The 17683-nt window shown below is 38.4% G+C and overlaps 1 protein-coding gene across 1 annotated transcript in view; it reads left to right on the top strand.

The window, feature by feature from the left end:
• The window catches only part of VCPIP1 (valosin containing protein interacting protein 1), a 41458-nt gene extending 24207 nt beyond the window's left edge, over nt 1-17251 (top strand). The window contains exon 3 of the mRNA XM_008000780.3: nt 10347-17251. Within this exon, the coding sequence (XP_007998971.1) occupies nt 10347-11218 (872 nt within the window). The 3' untranslated portion in view covers nt 11219-17251. The remainder of the gene's footprint in view (nt 1-10346) is intronic.
• Nucleotides 17252-17683: the final 432 nt, after the last annotated feature.

Genomic DNA, 17683 nt, shown 5'->3' with positions numbered 1-17683 from the left:
CATGTTAGCCAGGCTAGTCTTGAACTCCTGGCCTTAAGAGATCTACCCACCTTGGCCTGCCAAGGTGCTGAGATTACAGGCATGAGGCACCATGCCCAGCCTACAGATTTTTTTTTAATGTAGGCATTTAAAGCTATAAATTTCTCTCTAAGCATCCCTTCCCTTCCCTTTTTTTTAACATCCTTTTTTTCTTTCTTTCTTTCTTTTTGAGACAAAGTCTCTCTCTGTTGCCTAGGTTGGAGTGCAGTGCCGCAATCTCAGCTCACTTTAACCTCCATCTCCCGAGTTCAAGTGATTCTCCTGCCTCAGCCTCCCGAGTAGCTGGGATTAAAGGCACGTGCCACCATGCCTGGCTAGTTTTTGTGTTTTTAGTAGACATGGGGTTTTGCCATGTTGGCCAGGCTGGTCTAGAACTCTTGACCTCAGGTGATCTGCCCACCTCGGCCTCTCAAAGTGCTGAGATTACAGGCGTGAGCCACTGTACCTGGCCTTTTTACATCCCTTTTAAACTTTTTATCTTTCATTCTACTTTGTTTTTTTTTATTATTCTTTTTTAAATTCTAATTTCTGAAATATATTGATACTAATTAGTGGTTTTTAGAAGTTAGTATTTAATTAGGATTGATTATGGGGGATTCCAGTAATCTGGATCGATATGCACTGTCTTCCATGCAACTGCAAATAACTTCCTTCAGTTGTGTTTTGTGTATGGGAGGGGTTGAAGGATAAGAGGGTGGCATGGGGATGGCTATCTTTACTATTTTCAAAATAGTTTTGTTTCTAGTTTGAAATTATTTTTTAAATGTTAAGTGTGGTGCTGAGACAATTCAGTAGGGAAAGAATAGTCTTTTCAACAAGTGATCCTCAGACAATTAGATATCAGCATGCAAAATATTGAAGTTTGATGTCTACCTCAGGTTTGACCTCTACCTCACACCATATACAAAATTAATTCAAAATGGATCAAAGACCTAAGTTTACTTGCTAAAACTAGAAAACTCTTAGAAGAAAACATAGGCATAAAATGTATTGACCTGGATTAGGCATAATCTTAGATATGAAAATAAAAGCATAAATAAGAAGAGAAAAAAGTAAATAAAAAGCAAACTTCTGTGCTACAAATTATACCATCAAGAAAATAAATACACAACCCACAGAATGGGAGAAAATTTTTGCAAACCATATATCTGAGAATGGATTTTTATCTAGAATATAAAGAACTCTTACAACTAAACAAAAAAGACAAATAACAGTTAAAAATCTGCAAAGGATATGAATAGATTTTTCTCCAGAGAAAATATATAAATGGCCAATCACACGTGAAAAGATGCTCAACATCATTAGTCATCAGGGGAATGCAAATCAAAACAAAAATGGGATGGTATAATACTTCATACTCACTAGTCTGGCTGTGGTCCAAAAGTCACATAATAAGCATTGTAGGTGAGAATATATAGAAATTGGAACCCTCATACACTGCTGGTAAGAATGTAAAAATGGTGCAGCCACTTGGGAATTCTGGCAGTACCTCGAAAGATTAAACGTAGAGTTACTCTATGATCCGGCAGTTCTATTCTTAGGGATATACTCAAGAAAAATGGAAACATAGGTCCACACAAAATTTGTACACAAATGTTCGTAGGTGCATTATTCATCATAGCCTAAAACGGAAGTTACTAAAACGTTCATCAACTGATGATTGGATAAATAAAATGTGGTATAGCCATACAGTGGAGTATTATTTGGCAATAAAAAGTAGTAAAGTATTGGTACTCATTACATCATGGACAAACCTTGAAAACATTATGCCATATGAAAGAAGCCAGTCACAGAAGAGCATATAGTGAAATATCCAGAATAGGAACACTTAGAGAAACAGAGAGTCAATCAGTGACTTCCCTAGGGCTGGGAGTGAGGTAGAGGGAATGACTGCTAAGGTTCAGGGTTTCTTTTTGGGGTGATGAAACTGTTCTAAAAGTTCCACAACTCTGTGAATACGCTAAAAGCTGGCCATGCACAGTAGCTCATGCCTGTAATCCCAGTACTTTGGGAGGCTGAGGCGGAAGGATCTCTTGAGTCCAGGTCGCAGCAAGCTATGATGGCACTACCACACTGCAGCGTGAGTGATAGAGGGAAACTCTGTCTCCAAAAAAACTACATATATATCCCAAACCATTTGGTTATACACTTAAAATAGGTGAATTGTATGTGAACTGTATCTCAATAGAGTGGTCATATTTCTTAGAATGTTGCATGTGGTATTTATCATTAAGAGGTAGTTTAGAGCTCTGGAGTTGAAACGGAATAGTTCCCTTGACCCCTTGGAGGGGCTTGTGAAGGGGTTGGCTTGCTTACTCAGCCCGCAGCTCTCAACCCTTCATGGGACAGGCAGCAGATACAGGGGCCTGGACGAGTGCTTCTAGGCACCGGCAGGAGTAGAACTCCGTGCGGCCCTGCAGCAGCGTCTAGCGGGGTACCTGTGACCCCCAGGGCCCCAGAGGGCATGTGTTACAGTGTGCTGTTTTAACTTTCCCCTCCACTGATAGCGTGTTTAACAGCTCAGTGGAGGGTCAGGATGACAGCCTTTTGCACCCACCCTCTTGGTACCCAAGTTCTTGTCTGGCATCCAGAAAGAATCAGGTTGCACGAATAAATTGAAGGGTGCTGAATGTGGAGGATTTTGAGTGGTGGGAGTGGCTCTCAGTGGGGTGGGGAGCTGGAAAGGGGATGGAGTGGAAAGGTGGTCTTCCCCTGGAGTTCAGCTGTCCCCAGCCAAACTCTTCTCTGAAGTACCCCCGTCAGGCTATCCCTCTGAAGTCAAGCTACTTCTCTGTGACATCCAGCTGTTTTCTTCTCTTCTGTCCTTCTCTGCCAGTCTGCTGGTCTGCCTGGGGTTTTTATGGGTACAGGAAAGAGGGCAGGGCAGGCCAAAAAGCAACATTTGAGCAGAAAAACAGGAATACATGTTCTCACTTTGGGCCGCAGGTCTGGGCTTGAGGGTAGGCCACCACCAGGGACCCTGCCCTTTTCTGCCTGGTATTTCCCCACCTCCTTTCTGTATCAGAGTCAGAACATTGGAGATCAAATTCTGGATGCATTGCACTCTGACTTCTAAGTGTCAGTTTATTTGTAAAGTGAGTATGATAATGTCGGGGTGATTGTGAGGATCAAAGGAGATAGTGAATGTACACCAGTTAGCAGAAGATCTGGTACCTAATAAAAACTTAGCAAATGTTTGTTGTTGTTACTAGAATTCCAGCTATTGTTTGCAAAATTAAAATTCTGACTGTAACACAGCCATTTAAAATGGATCATCCTCAGAAAGGTACCTTCCAAAATAGAATTTTTTCTGATATTTGTGGTAAATTTTTCTCTGTATTTTTATAACAGATTCATGTAGCAAGTGATTACTGTTATTTTTAAGTTCAGGGGTACAAGTGTAGATTTGTTACCTAGGTAAACTTGTGTCATGGGGATTTGTTGTCCAGATTATTTCATCACTCATATGTTTAGCTTAGCACCCACCTGATCCTCTCCCTCCTCTCACCCTCTACCGTCCGAAAGGTCCAAGTGTGTGTTGTTATTCCCCTCTTTGTGTCCATATGTTCTCATCATTTAGCTCCCATTTTATAATTATCATCATCCTCATCATCATCATCATCCTGTGGTCAAAGAATCAAAACATATCAAGCCCCTCTCAACCTCAGCCATTTACCTCTGTCTTCCAAAAACAGGAAAGGAACATACATAACTCTCTTATTTTATTCAAATCCACCTTAACATACAGATGGTTACATCTACATTTGAAAAACAGTATTGCCCATTATAACTAAACTATACTATTTCTGTTCTTCATTTTTGGAAAGGTATTCTAAAATTAACTGGCTCAGGCCAGGTACGGTGGCCCATGCCTATAATTCCAGCACTTTGGGAGGCCTAGGTGGGCATATCACTTGAGGTTAGGAGTTCGAGACTAACCTGGCCAACATGGTGAAACGCTGTCTCTACAAAAAATGCAAAAATTATTTGTGTATGGTGGCAGGCACCTCTAATCCTAGCTACTCAGGAGGCTGAGGCATGAGAATCGCTTGAACCTGGGGGGAGGAGGCTGCAGTGAGCCGAGATTGCACCACTGCACTCCAGCTTGGGCAACAGAGCTGAGAGCAGACTCCATTCCCCCCAACCCCAACAACAAAAAATAGAATAAAATTAATTGACTTAAAATATAGTTAAGTTTTTGGCCAGGTGTGGTGTCTCATGCCTGTAATCCCAGCATTTTGAGAGGCCAAGGTGGACAGATTGCTTGAGCCCAGGAGTTCGAGACCAGCCTGGGCAACATGACGAAACCTTGTTTCTACTAAAAATACAAAAATTGGCCAGGTGTGGTGGCATGCGCCCATAGTCTCAGCTGCAGGTGAGGCTGAGATGGGAGGATCGCTTGAGCCCAGGAGGTGGAGGCTGCAGTGAGCCATGATGACACCACTGTACTCCAGCCTGGTTGACAGAGTGAGACCCTGTCCCCCACTATATATACGTATATAGTAAGTTTTCTTGCAGGTTTTTGTACAGAGAAATGAAGAAATGAATGGCAAATTTAGTTTTAACTGTATAATACTCAGCTTTGCCTGTGGACTTTATAAAAATGGAATTATGCTGTATACCTTCTTCTATGATTTCTTTTTTCTTTTTTTTTTTTTGTGAGACGGAGTCTTGCTCTGTCGCCCAGGCTGGAGTGCAGTGGTGGGATCTCGGCTCACTGCAAGCTCTGCCTCCCGGGTTCACACCATTCTCCTGCCTCAGCCACTTGAGCAGCTGGGACTACAGGTGCCTGCCACCGTGCCTGGCTAATTTTCTGTGTTTTTAGTAGAGACAAGGTTTCACCGTGTTAGCCAGGATGGTCTTGATCTGCTGACCTCGTGATCTACCCGCCTCAGCCTCCCAAAGTGCTGGGATTGCAGGTGTGAGCCACTGCACCTGGCTTTTTTTTTTTTTTTTTTGAGATGGGGTTTTACTCTCAGGCTGGAGCACAGTGGTATGATCACAGCTCCCTGCAGCCTCAACCTCCCAGGCTCAAGTGATCCTTGTGCCTCAGCCTTCCAAGTTGCTGGGACTACAGGCATGTGCCACCACACCCAGCTAATTTTTAAAATTTTTTGTAGAGGTGAGGTCTCCTTAGGTTGCCCAGGCTGGAACTCTTAGGCTCAAGTAGTCAATTTGCCTCTGCCTCCCCAAATGCTGAGATTACAGGCATGAGCCCCATACCTGGCTAACTTGTTTAGTTTAGCAACACTTTTTCAGATACATCTATGTTGATGAATTCAACTATAGGTTATTCATTTTCACTGCTGCATAGTATTCTGTTGTATTATTTTTAACACAATTCATTGTTCTGCTCATGAGCTTTTGGGTAGTTTCTAGGTTTTTAATGTAAAGAATAATTTAACTATAAATACTAGCATACATATCATTAGCATATATAAGTAATGGAATTTTTGTTTTGTTTTGTTTTGTTTTTGAGACGGAGTGTCGCTCTGGCTGGAGTGCAGTGGCACGATCTCGGCTCACTGCAAGTTCCACCTCCTGGGTTCACACCATTCTCCTGCCTCAGCCTCCTGAGTAGCTGGGACTACAGGCACCCGCCACCAGACCAGCCTAATTTTTTTTTGTATTTTTAGTAGAGATGGGGTTTCACTGTGCTAGCCAGGATGGTCTTGATCTCCTGACCTTGTGATCCGCCTGCCTCAACCTCCCAAAGTGCTGGGATTACAGGCGTGAGCCACCATACCCGGCCTTAAGTAATGGAATTGTTGATATGTAATAGAGAATTTTTAATGTACCTTGCTTCTTAAAATTCAAAGGACTATATGAAATCTGAACATTCTGTCTATACCTGCCAAAAAAACCCATAAACAATTATGCTTAAAAGTATCACAACAGTATTTGTATTGTGTTTAAAGTATATCCTTTTTTTTTTTTTTTTGACACGGAGTCTTGCTCTGTTGCCCAGGCCTCCCAAAGTGCTGGGATTACAGGTGTGAGCCACTGTGCCTGGCCTATCCATTGATTTTTAAATATATATTTTAAATTGGGGCGTTTGTTTTTTGTTTTGTTTTTAGACAGTTTCTTGCTGTCACCCATGTTGGAGTTCAGTGGCTCAGTAATAGCTCACTGCAGCCTCAGACTCCAGAGCTCAATGATCCTCCTGCCTCAGCCTCCCAAAAAACTGAGACTATAGGTGTATGCCATCACTCTCAGCTAACCTTTTGTATTTTTGTAGAGACCAGGGTCTTACCATGTTGCCCAGTTGGTATCAAACTCCTAGCCTCAAGCGATCCTCCCACCTCAGCCTCCCAACATGCTGAGCCTCCCAACATGCTGAGTCACCACGCCTGGCTGGAGTTATTTAATAACGGTATAAATGTCCAGAAACTATAGAAATGGGAAACGTCACCTATCATTTACAAATACTTGTCTTATACATACATGTTTTAGGCAAGAATGTAATCATAGTACTTAGATTTTTTTCCTGCTATTGCAGCATCATGCACATTTTACTGTATATATCAGGCATCACAGCTTTTTTATTTATCTAATTTTTTTTTTTTTTTTTGAGATGGAGTCTCATTCTGTTGCCCAGTCTGGAGTGCAGTGGCATGATCTGGGCTCACTGCAGCCTCCACCTCTTGGGTTCAAGCATTACTTAGCTAATGTGTGTGTGTGTTTTTTTTTTTTTTTGAGATGGAATCTTGCTCTGTTGCCCAGACTGGAGTGCAGTGGCACAATCTTTGCTCACCACAGCCTCCACCTCTTGGGTTCAAGTAATTCTTCCTGCCTCGTCCTCCTGCATAGCTGGAACTACAGGCGCGCACCACCATGCCTGGCTAATTTTTGTATTTTTAGTAAAGATGGGGCTTCACGATGTTGGCCAGGCTGGTCTCAAACTCTTGACCTCATGATCTGCCCGCCTCGGCCTCCCAAAGTGCTGGGATTACAGGTGTGAGCCACAGCACCAGGCCTATTTATCTAAATTTTAATAGCTGCATATACTTCCATCAGGTAGATAGGAAATAATTTACTTAATTATTTTTTGTTGAAAATTGAGATTTTTTCCATTGTTGCATTGTAAGTAATACTGTGATGAACTTATGTGGAACTATGACTCTTTCTAGGGATAGCCAAGGGAAAGCATCACAGTAGCAATCTGGAAACAACTGCATAACCTTTTTTTTTTTTTTTTTGAGATGGAGTCTTGCTTTGTCACCCAGATTGGAGTACAGTGGCACCATCTCGGCTCACTGCAACCTCCACCTCCTGGGTTCAAGCAGTTCTTCTGCCTCAGCCTCCCCAGTTGCTAGGACTACAGGCTCACACACCACCATGCCCAGCTACTTTTTGTATTTTTAGTAGAGACTGGGTTTCACCATGTTGGCCAGGCTGGTCTTGAACTCCTGACCTCAAGTGATCTGCCTGCCTTGGCCTCCTAAAGTGCTGGGATTACAGTAGTGAGCCACCACACCCGGTCACAAAACCTTTTTGTTCTTCTTTTTTTTTTTTTTTTTTTTTTTTTTTTTTTGAGATGGAGTCTCACTCTGTCGCCCAGGCTGCAGTGCAGTGGCCGGATCTCGGCTCACTGCAAGCTCGGCCTTCCAGGTTTACGCCATTCTCCTGCCTCAGCCTCCCGAGTAGCTGGGACTACAGGCACCCGCCACCTTGACCGGCTAGTGTTTTGTATTTTTTAGTAGAGACGGGGTTTCTCCGTGTTAGCCAGGATGGTCTCGATCTCCTGACCTCGTGATCCGCCTGTCTCGGCCTCCCAAAGTGCTGGGATTACAGGCTTGAGCCACTGCGCCCGGCCTTTTTGTTCTAATAGAAGAATTAAAACATATTGACTACCTGATTGATATTAGGCACTATGGTATGTGCTTCATTGTTTTAATGTTTTTAATGTGCTTAAATGTTTTCTCATTTAATCTTTAAATAATTGAGTGAAATGAGTAATATACCCATCATTATACTTACCCAATTGTATTATAATAATCTGTTTGTATTTGTCTTCTAAGAATTATGGTATTTTATTTTTAAATCCTCAGAGTCTATTTTAGTTCCTGGCACATAGTGAGGCTCAGTAGATGTTATCTATTCAGATGGATGTTTAAAAGCTTTGCCTTGAGGCAGTTTTGGCCTTATAAAATTCTCTTCTTTGCTACCTTTGTTTCCTGAGCTATAGTTTATAGATCTCTGAGGACAGGGATTGGTAACCAATAAACTCATTCCAGATGTGCCCAGAAAAGTAGTATTTAGACTACATCTCAGACTTCAACTTTGGCGTGTCTGTTTTTGTCATTTATCTCTGCTGAAAATGTGTCAAGAGGAAATTCTACTTGGATTTTTATTAATTGATACTTTACCTACCATTGAGATTAATGTTTATTTGAAATTTATGTTATTTATTCATTTGCAACTGAGCTATTTTTGCTAGTTGTTTGGAATATTCTCAGAGAGGTACATTGGAACCATTGAAGCTCTTTTAAGGGAAGGAAGAACTATTCTTAATATCCTACGAAACTGGAGAATGCCTAAATGCCCACAAAGCATTCCTGAGTTTATTCATTATCCCTCCTCTCTGAATTTCTGTAGCTAGCACTTACCCTTTCATTTGTTTCTAACTAGTTTGCTTTTGCCTTTATATTTTGCCATAAACATATTACTATGTACCATATATTATAAAATGTTCTTTATCTTTTTTTTCAAAATAGTATATAATGTTATAAATTGGAAAACTCTTACTGTCACGTATGTGGAGTATACTTAGAGTGGCAATTTTAAAATGTAAAGGTAGTGGATTGTTTAAAACACACATTTTTTTTTTAATACACAGGCTGAAACAAGTGTAAAATCTTTGAATACCCTGTAGTGAGACCAACTCCTTGACTAGAAAATAAGAGAAGTTTACTTTAAAATTTTTATCCTCTGCTGCTGCATTAGTGGACCAGGAGAAATAAACAGCAGTGAGCCTTGTGAGGAGCATCCATAACCCCTGGCTTACTTGGGTGGTTCTGGCCTACCAGAAATGAATAAGAATTATTTCAAAGGAATTTAATTGAATAAGGTATTTTAAATTTTTTACAAGCAAGTGTTAGTTCACACTGAAGTCATAGTGCATTATTAGTTTTTCTAAATGTGCCCCATAGCTACTGCTTTAACTATGGAATATCTTATTTTGAAAGCTCATATTTTTTATATTTGTGAAAGATACATATCTACGGCACACTGTGAAAACACCTTTCTGGTATTTTACAATTCAATAGAATGACTTGATTTTTAGTTCAACACACTGTGTAACAAGTTAGGTATACCTCACTTTGCCTTGATAACTGTTTTGGCAAAGTTCATAATTTGAATTTTAGTAATAAAAGTATATTCTTTTATTTGTTTACATTGTGTTTTCCTTATAGCTCAGCTGTTTGTTTCAATCCCCATTCTTTTTTTTTTTTTTTTTTTTTGAGACAGAGTCTCACTCTGTCGCCCAGGCTGAAGTGCAGTGATTTGATCTCGGCCCACTGCAACCTTTGCCTCCCAAGTTCGAGCGATTCTCCTGCCTTAGCCTGCTGAGTAGCTGGGACTATAGGCTCATGCCACCACACCCGGGTATTTTTTTTTTTTTTTTGTATTAGTAGTAGAGACGGGTTTCACCATTTTGGCCAGGCTGGTCTTGAACTCCTGACCTCAGGTGATCCACCCGTCTGCCTCCCAAAGTGCTGGGATTACATGCATAAGCCACTGTACCTGGCCTCAAGCCCTTTTTTTTTTTTTTTTTTTAAGATGGAGTTTCACTCTTGTTGTTCAGGCTGGAGTGCAGTGCCGTGATCTCTGCTCACTGCAACCTCTGCCTGCCAGGTTCAAGCGATTCTCCTGCCTCAGCCTCCCGAGTAGCTGGGATTACAGGCGCCTGCTGCCACGCCCAGCTATTTTTTTGTATTCTCAGTAGAGATGGGGTTTCACCATGTTGACCAGGCTGGTCTGAAACTCCTGACTTCAGGTGATCCATCCGCCTTAGCCTCCCAAAGTGCTGGGTTTACAGGTGTGAGCCACTGCACGACCTCAAGCCCCGTTCTTAACTTTGCTAATAGGATGATTTTTTAAAAAAGATCTCTGGGGAAAACTACTTCAGGGTCTATGGTGATTGTTCTTTTTTGTAATACAATAAATTTGATTGAATTTTGTTTTGAAAGCTGTTATCTGTTAATTGTTATTTAAAATTCACTATTTTAACTATAATTGTCTTGACTACACTTTTGTTAATACCTTAAGATTTTAATATGTTAAATATCTTTTCCCCTTTTTAGGAATGGCTGATGGCAAGCATTGTACTTTTCCACATCTGCCTGGCAAAACCTTTGTCTATAATGCTTCTGAAGATAGACTGGAATTGTGTGTGGATGCTGCAGGACATTTCCCCATTGGTCCTGATGTTGAAGATTTAGTTAAAGAGGCTGTAAGTCAGGTTCGAGCAGAGGCTACTACAAGAAGTAGGGAATCAAGTCCCTCACATGGGCTATTAAAACTAGGTAGTGGTGGAGTAGTAAAAAAGAAATCTGAGCAACTTCATAACGTAACTGCCTTTCAGGGAAAAGGGCATTCTTTAGGAACTGCATCTGGTAACCCACACCTTGATCCAAGAGCTAGGGAAACTTCAGTTGTAAGAAAGCATAACACAGGGACAGACTTTAGTAATAGTTCCACTAAAACAGAGCCTTCTGTATTCACAGCTTCTTCTAGTAATAGTGAGCTTATTCGAATAGCTCCTGGAGTAGTAACAATGAGAGACGGCAGGCAGCTTGATCCTGATTTGGTTGAGGCCCAGCGAAAAAAATTGCAGGAAATGGTTTCTTCTATTCAGGCTTCAATGGACAGGCACTTGCGGGATCAAAGTACAGAGCAGTCACCATCTGATCTTCCTCAAAGGAAAATAGAAGTTGTGAGTTCTTCTGCAAAGTCTGGGAGTCTTCAGACTGGCTTGCCTGAATCTTTTCCTTTAACTGGTGGTACTGAAAATTTGAATACAGAAACAACTGATGGCTGTGTAGCAGATGCACTGGGAGCAGCCTTTGCCACAAGGTCAAAAGCACAAAGGGGAAATTCCGTGGAGGAGCTTGAAGAGATGGATAGTCAAGATGCTGAGATGACTAACACAACTGAGCCAATGGATCACTCTTGATTTAATTAGAGGCTAATAAAGGCAGAATGTTTATTGTGAATATGTAATATTTGTTGGCTGGGCCACGTAACTTGATTAGTCATTAAAAATCTTGTACGTATGTAATTCAAAGATTATATCTTGTTATTCAGTGCATGATAGCAAGTGTGTGATTGGCCATAGCTTTTAATATACTGCTGCCCAGGCTGGCTCTGAATTTCTATAAATTAGCTATTAGATCTGCTGAGATGACTTTCTTCCATGTATGTGGTTCATTGGAAGTTCTTTGTAATTTTAATTCCACGAAAGCGTTAATGTTTCCAACAAGAAAATTGTCTTACTAAATACGTTTGATTTCTGAAAAGGCTAAAAATGGAGGGGAAATGAGATTTTGCTAATGTTGATGTCATCAAGGTAACCATCTCACATACTAGTGTCAAAAGGTTTATGTAAACTTGAATTTTATCTGGACTAAATTGTATCTTAAAATTCATACAATTATTTATTAGACAGTGGGATGCAAGTGTTTCCATGAACGTAAACACATTCATAGAGATTTCTTGGCGAAAATGTCTTGAGAATAGAATGTAATGATATAACATTTTGCTGATTTGTGCAAGGTGGGGGAAAAATCTATTCTAGATTGATGAGGTCAATGTGATTCAGTTGTGTTGCTGTCTGAGCCAACACAGCCAATTGTGTGTGTGCGTTATTAATATGTTACCATTATTTTTGATTCCTGGCTTGGTCAAGAACCACCTGATTTTTTTTTTTTTAATCTTGCAGAAAAGTTGATTGCAAAGTGTGGTAGAAAAAGAAATAATGGTAGCAGTAGAGAATTTATAAATAAGAGTTTATCTTTATGAATGAGTTAATTGTTCTACAATTTTGATCAGTGGTATTTAAGCCTGTATATGCTAAGTGTATTTACACCCCTTTGAGCCAAAATGTTTTCTTTTTTTTTTTTTTCTTAGAATCTATAAGTTTCTGTATTTGTTGGCTTCACTTGGGTTTAGATGCAAATTTTACTGCATCACACCCTGATCAGCTGGGTGTTTGCTTAGTGTATTCATCAAATCTTTAGTGCCAGTTTCCTTGAGAAGCAGCTTTCATGCTTATTCCTTAAAAACAACAAAAGAGTGTTTATCCTGAGATTGGTATTGCACTATTTTATTTTATTCTGCAAATCTGTATTCTGAAATGTACATTTCAACCCATATTTTTCCTCTGTTCACTGAAATTAAGTTGAATTTGAATGGCTGAAAGACAAAATGTATGTTAATACAATCTCTTACCTAGAGCATTCAAAGCCTGGCTGTCTCTGTTTGCACATGTAACAGATGCAGAACTGTGTTTGTAATTCTAAGACAATGTATGTCAGAAAGTATTTTATCAGATGTTTAAAAATCTCTGCCTGTTGATTCATAAGGGATATAGACAGTACTTTAACTTGTGTTTCCAGATAAGGCAGATTTTGGTCATCTTTCTGTGAAAGTATCTCTAACTGAACCCACTTCTTAAACAAACTATTTTAAATAAGGAAAGAATGGAGAATCTAGACATTTTACAGGTGTATCTGAACAAAATATATATTTGGGTTAGTTTTTGTCACATTATCACATTTGTCTATATTTTATTTTCATCCTAAATTTTCTTTCAAGCATCTTCTCCCTATCAAAACAGCAGGAAATTTTTAAACTTTTATATTGTACACTATTTTTGCATAAAATAAGAGCTGTAGCTACCAAATACTATTTACTACTTAGTAAAGGTGGCTTTTGTAAGCCACCTTTATTTGTAACTACAAATTACAAATATCACTTCACTAACCACTATAATTATTTTTGGCTTTTTCAGCCACTGGAACTTTTTTGGGGGGGATTTAAATACAGGAAAACTGTTTAATCAAAAAATGCACTGCTTTCATGTAAAATGATATAATCATCTTTAACAAATATTTTCTTCATTGATAACTGACAGATCTCTCATAGCATTAACATAAAATATCAGAAACAAACTTTATCTCTCCCTATTCTTTCTTTTAGTGCAAATTAGAATGCGTATGTGAATGTTAGAAGATGGACTTAATCTCTGACAACTTTATTTCTCTAGCTACAGCAATGCTATTTAAAAGCCAGTTAGGTATGAATAGTACAATAACAGTTTGGGTTCTCCCTTGATAAATGAATAAAAGGCTCAATTCTGATAAGTGATCAAATTTCTTGAAATTATTTCAAATCAGCTGAAAATTTGGTGGGGGTGATTGATGGTTTTTGAGAAGTAGGCCAGGTATCCTCACAAAGAAGTTTTAGAATAGGGTTTCTTTAAGTTTTTAAATATCATCCTTTGTCTTTCCATATGGTTTTCATAACCAAATACATTACTGTAGAATGGTTATTTTTCTAGTACTGCCATTTGTGATATAGCCACATCTTGGAGTGCAAGCTAGACATCTCAGGTAAAAAAAATTTTTTTAGCCCTAGATGTAAGATTATAACTAAAATGCATTCCTGCAATTCTGTTTGCAGTGCTTCACTAAACACTGAAATAAAGTTGTAAATTTTTTCTTCAATAATCCATTCTATAGTTAATCATACCAAATTTAAGTTGATGACCTAAAGTCCAGGTAGTGTTGAAGATAGTATATATCTAGAATACTGGTAGTGAGAAATTGGTGTAAGTTGAAGAAAACAAGATGCTGCCATATATTAAAATAGAATATGATTAACTCCATGAGAATGGTTACTCAGGAACTAGTTAAAGAGCAAACCCATTTCTCCCGCTTCACTCTGTTTCAGATATTTTATTGGAAAATGTTAGGGTAGAGGCCTGAGAAAGTTAGCAAATACTAACTTTTTTTGACTGATACTGGCTCTGTGTCTTCCAGTGATTTTTAGTTTGGTTTTTACAGTCAAGCCTACTGCTTGCAATTAAGATATCAATCTGAAATGCATCCATAATTCCTGGCCACAGGTCCTTATTGCCATTATTTTTAAGTATCTTCATTGGAGATGAACACTGACTTTTGCATATGGTCTCTTACCTCAGGGAAGATCACTTGCTAGCAACTCATACTACTAATGACAGGTTTTTGAGAATTGTACTGACATCACATGTTAGCTACTAAATGCAAAATGTATAAAAGTATTGTTTTATGTAGTTACCTACCAATACTATCTGCTACTGAATAACTCTCTAAATATGTAGACCTCACTAATAACCTTTAGGTAAAAAATTTACTTCTGTCATTAATTACACTTCAACTGGTCAATATAGTGACAGCATAAAGTGTTTATTTCAGAATATCAATACAGTTTTGTCTTCATTTTTCAATAGTAATTTCAATTGGTCCATACTTAAAATACTGCAGCACAGATTTTGAGTTTTATGGTTCTCAAAGCAAGGTTTCCATCTTAAGCTTTTTATAAAAACAAAGCCTTTGCAAAATTGGATTAAATTCCACTTAATGTGAATTAAAAATGACCATTTATAATAATAATAGTGAGCGCCATATTCTAAGTCGAGTAAATGTATCCTACCATTCAAGGTTATCATATAATTTAACAAAATTGTACAATCTTAAGGCTCTTCACAGTATAAATTAATTTTTCAAACCAGAGCTGTTCACATGAAAATATTGCTTAGTAGAATGTATATTTAAGAAATAAAATAACAGGGGAACTATATCACCAATGTAAGTTATAGAGTTAATTACAAATTCTACCATTCTTGATAATTCTTTGAGATGCTAAGTGTTTCAGTTAATATTTAATGATACCTAAATCGTGGGAATTTTAATGTTTGTTCCAAAATAGCAGAAATTGTAAAAATTGTGAATTACTGGAGAAAATGCCATTACTTGTATATCTGACATTTAATTTTTTAATTATGGAGACTACATGCTTTTGTAGTATAATATTAATGATTATTCTCTTGTAAAAGAAAAGGAAAAATTAGTAAAGAAAAAAGTTTTAGTTGATGTTACCTGCTTGTGAGTATCAATTACTTAGTTTTTAAAAGTTTAAGGTGTTGCATACTTTTCTTTAGAATGCAGAAATCTCGTCCTGAGCCCTTATGCCTGTGGTAGAGCAATAAAATAATGAAAAGGTTATCAGTATTTCCAGGCTTATTTGACTTAAGAATTAGTGCCAAGAACTGGAAAGTCTACTTTTTGGAGGGAAACGATACTTAGAATTTGTAAACTAAGCAGTAATAGTGTAAATATTTAGAAAAATAGCAAGTGCTTTAACTGCTCAATAAAATAGTATAGATGTTATGTCACCCTTAAGGCACTGGCTGTTGCCCATTATTTTCTGATTTCGTGATTGCTGTATATATTACATTTGAGTAATGAATAATTGGTAATAGTGTATTATAGTGTTCTACAACATACCTTACTGTACAGTATTTGAAGTTTTCTTTTATATCAGTAATAAAACTATAAGTTAATACTGATTTTCCCCCAAAATTCTCCACATTAGTTTTTAAAGGTAATTTTATATTCCTTAGTTTCCTGGAATTACAATGCATGAACATATAATTCAGTTTTATAAAGAAATTCTTAAAGTTTTCTTGTTGAACTTAAGTGAGTTATCATACAGGAATAGTAATTTTTCCCCTTAATGTAGATTTCATTGCTAGATGAAATGGACCCAGTGAAAAAAGAGTGCACAATTTTTTTTTTTTTTAAAACAGGTCTCACTCCACCACCCAGGCTGGATTGCTGTGGCACGATCAGGGCTCACTGCAGCCTCAACCTCCTGGGCTCAAGTGATCCTCCCACCTCAGCCTCCTGAATAGCTGGGACTACAGGCATGTGCCACCACACCTGGCTAATTTTTGTATTTTTTGTAGAGACAGGGTTTTGCCATGTTGCCCAGGCCAGTCTTGAACTCCTGAGCTCAAATGATCTGCCCTCCTCTGCCTCCCTAAGTGCTGGGATTACAGGCGTGAGCCACTGCACCCAGCCAGCAAAATTTCTTTAGACATATTACATAATTGGGCCATAATGCTTACTGAATATTCAGAAATAAAGGCAAATTCTAATAGAGAACTTGATTTTGTGGTGGTTTAAAAAAAATACTGGTTAGTGATAAATGAAAGGAATTACAGATAATGGTACTAAATAACATTTGTGTAGCTTAGCAGTCAACACATACTTACTTTTAATGTTTACTGTATATGCGTAATATACATTTTATTAGATCATTTAACTCAGTAATTTAGAGTCTAGCCTTAGACACCAGACTTTCTAGGTCTGAGTCGTGGTACGCTGCTTTCTGTGACCTCTCTGTGCATTCCTCTGTGAGAGGATGATAATCACATCTGCTCCTAGGGTGGCTGTATTAAATGAGTTAACACGTATCTGATGATTAGAAGAGTGCCTGACACATAGTAAATATTCGCTATTGTTATATGTTAATGTAATATGGTAGAGTTCAGTTGCCATTAAGTGGGATAAATCTTCACAGGGCACACATTATTTAAGTAATTTGTTACATTAAAACTTATTTTACTTGTACATAATTGACTAAAAAATGGATGGTTGTACATTCAAACATTTATGCAAGGGCTTTATGACCATGTGCAGCACTGAGAATCTCATGAACTGACAGTGTGCTCTGTGACCCAAGGCAAGTCTTGGAGCCTTTCAAGGCCTCCATTTCTTCTGTAACCTTGTGTTTTCACAATTGTTAACCTTTTGTTCTGCCTACCATTGTCGTCATAGTCTCACTTGCAGAGGGCATAGTGCTGATGGGACAAGTGACATGGGTATGAGCCCCATGTAAACTAAACATAATTACCTTTCCTTTAGGTGTTGACTACAGTTATCCCAAACTTGGACTTGAGGTCTTGTATATGCATGCCATTGGTCACATACCATCAGAATAGAATTCTCAAAAACTCTTTAGTAAGATAAACATCCTACTTATAACAGCTCATTATGGATTTTATTTTTATTGTCTGGCTCTTTCAGACCCCAGTAACTGAAATTCTGACTTAATAATCGATTGTTTCTAATCATTAAAAATGTATATAGAAAAACTGAAATAAGTCTTTAATTGATTTTCTGAACTGTATATGATACACTGAGGTGAAAAACATATGGGCTTTTCAAATTTGCACACTCCTTAGAAGTAAACCTGTCTTTGGCCCATTTGTCATACCACATAAATTATTTGAAAAACAGATACATTATGTAGGAATTGGGGGGGATTATCCCTGTTTGTTCTATTTATAGAAACAGGTATAGTCCGAAGTCTACCTATAAAATGATTACATTTTTATATTTGATTCATGGAATCAGTATTTTATTTTTTATTTTCTGTTCTTTTTTGAGACTGAGTCTCGCTCTGCTGCCCAGGCTGGAGTGCAGTGGCACCATCTTAGCTCACTGCAACCTCTGCCTCCCAGGTTCAAGCAATTCTGCCTCAGCCTCCCGAGTAGCTGGGATTACAGGCGCCCGCCACCATGCCTGGCTAATTT

Source organism: Chlorocebus sabaeus, chromosome 8 (genome assembly GCF_047675955.1).
Source record: "Chlorocebus sabaeus isolate Y175 chromosome 8, mChlSab1.0.hap1, whole genome shotgun sequence".
Taxonomy (NCBI): Eukaryota; Metazoa; Chordata; class Mammalia; order Primates; family Cercopithecidae; genus Chlorocebus; species Chlorocebus sabaeus.
Note: the sequence above shows the minus strand (reverse complement) of the source record. Positions and strands in the feature narration are given on the sequence as shown.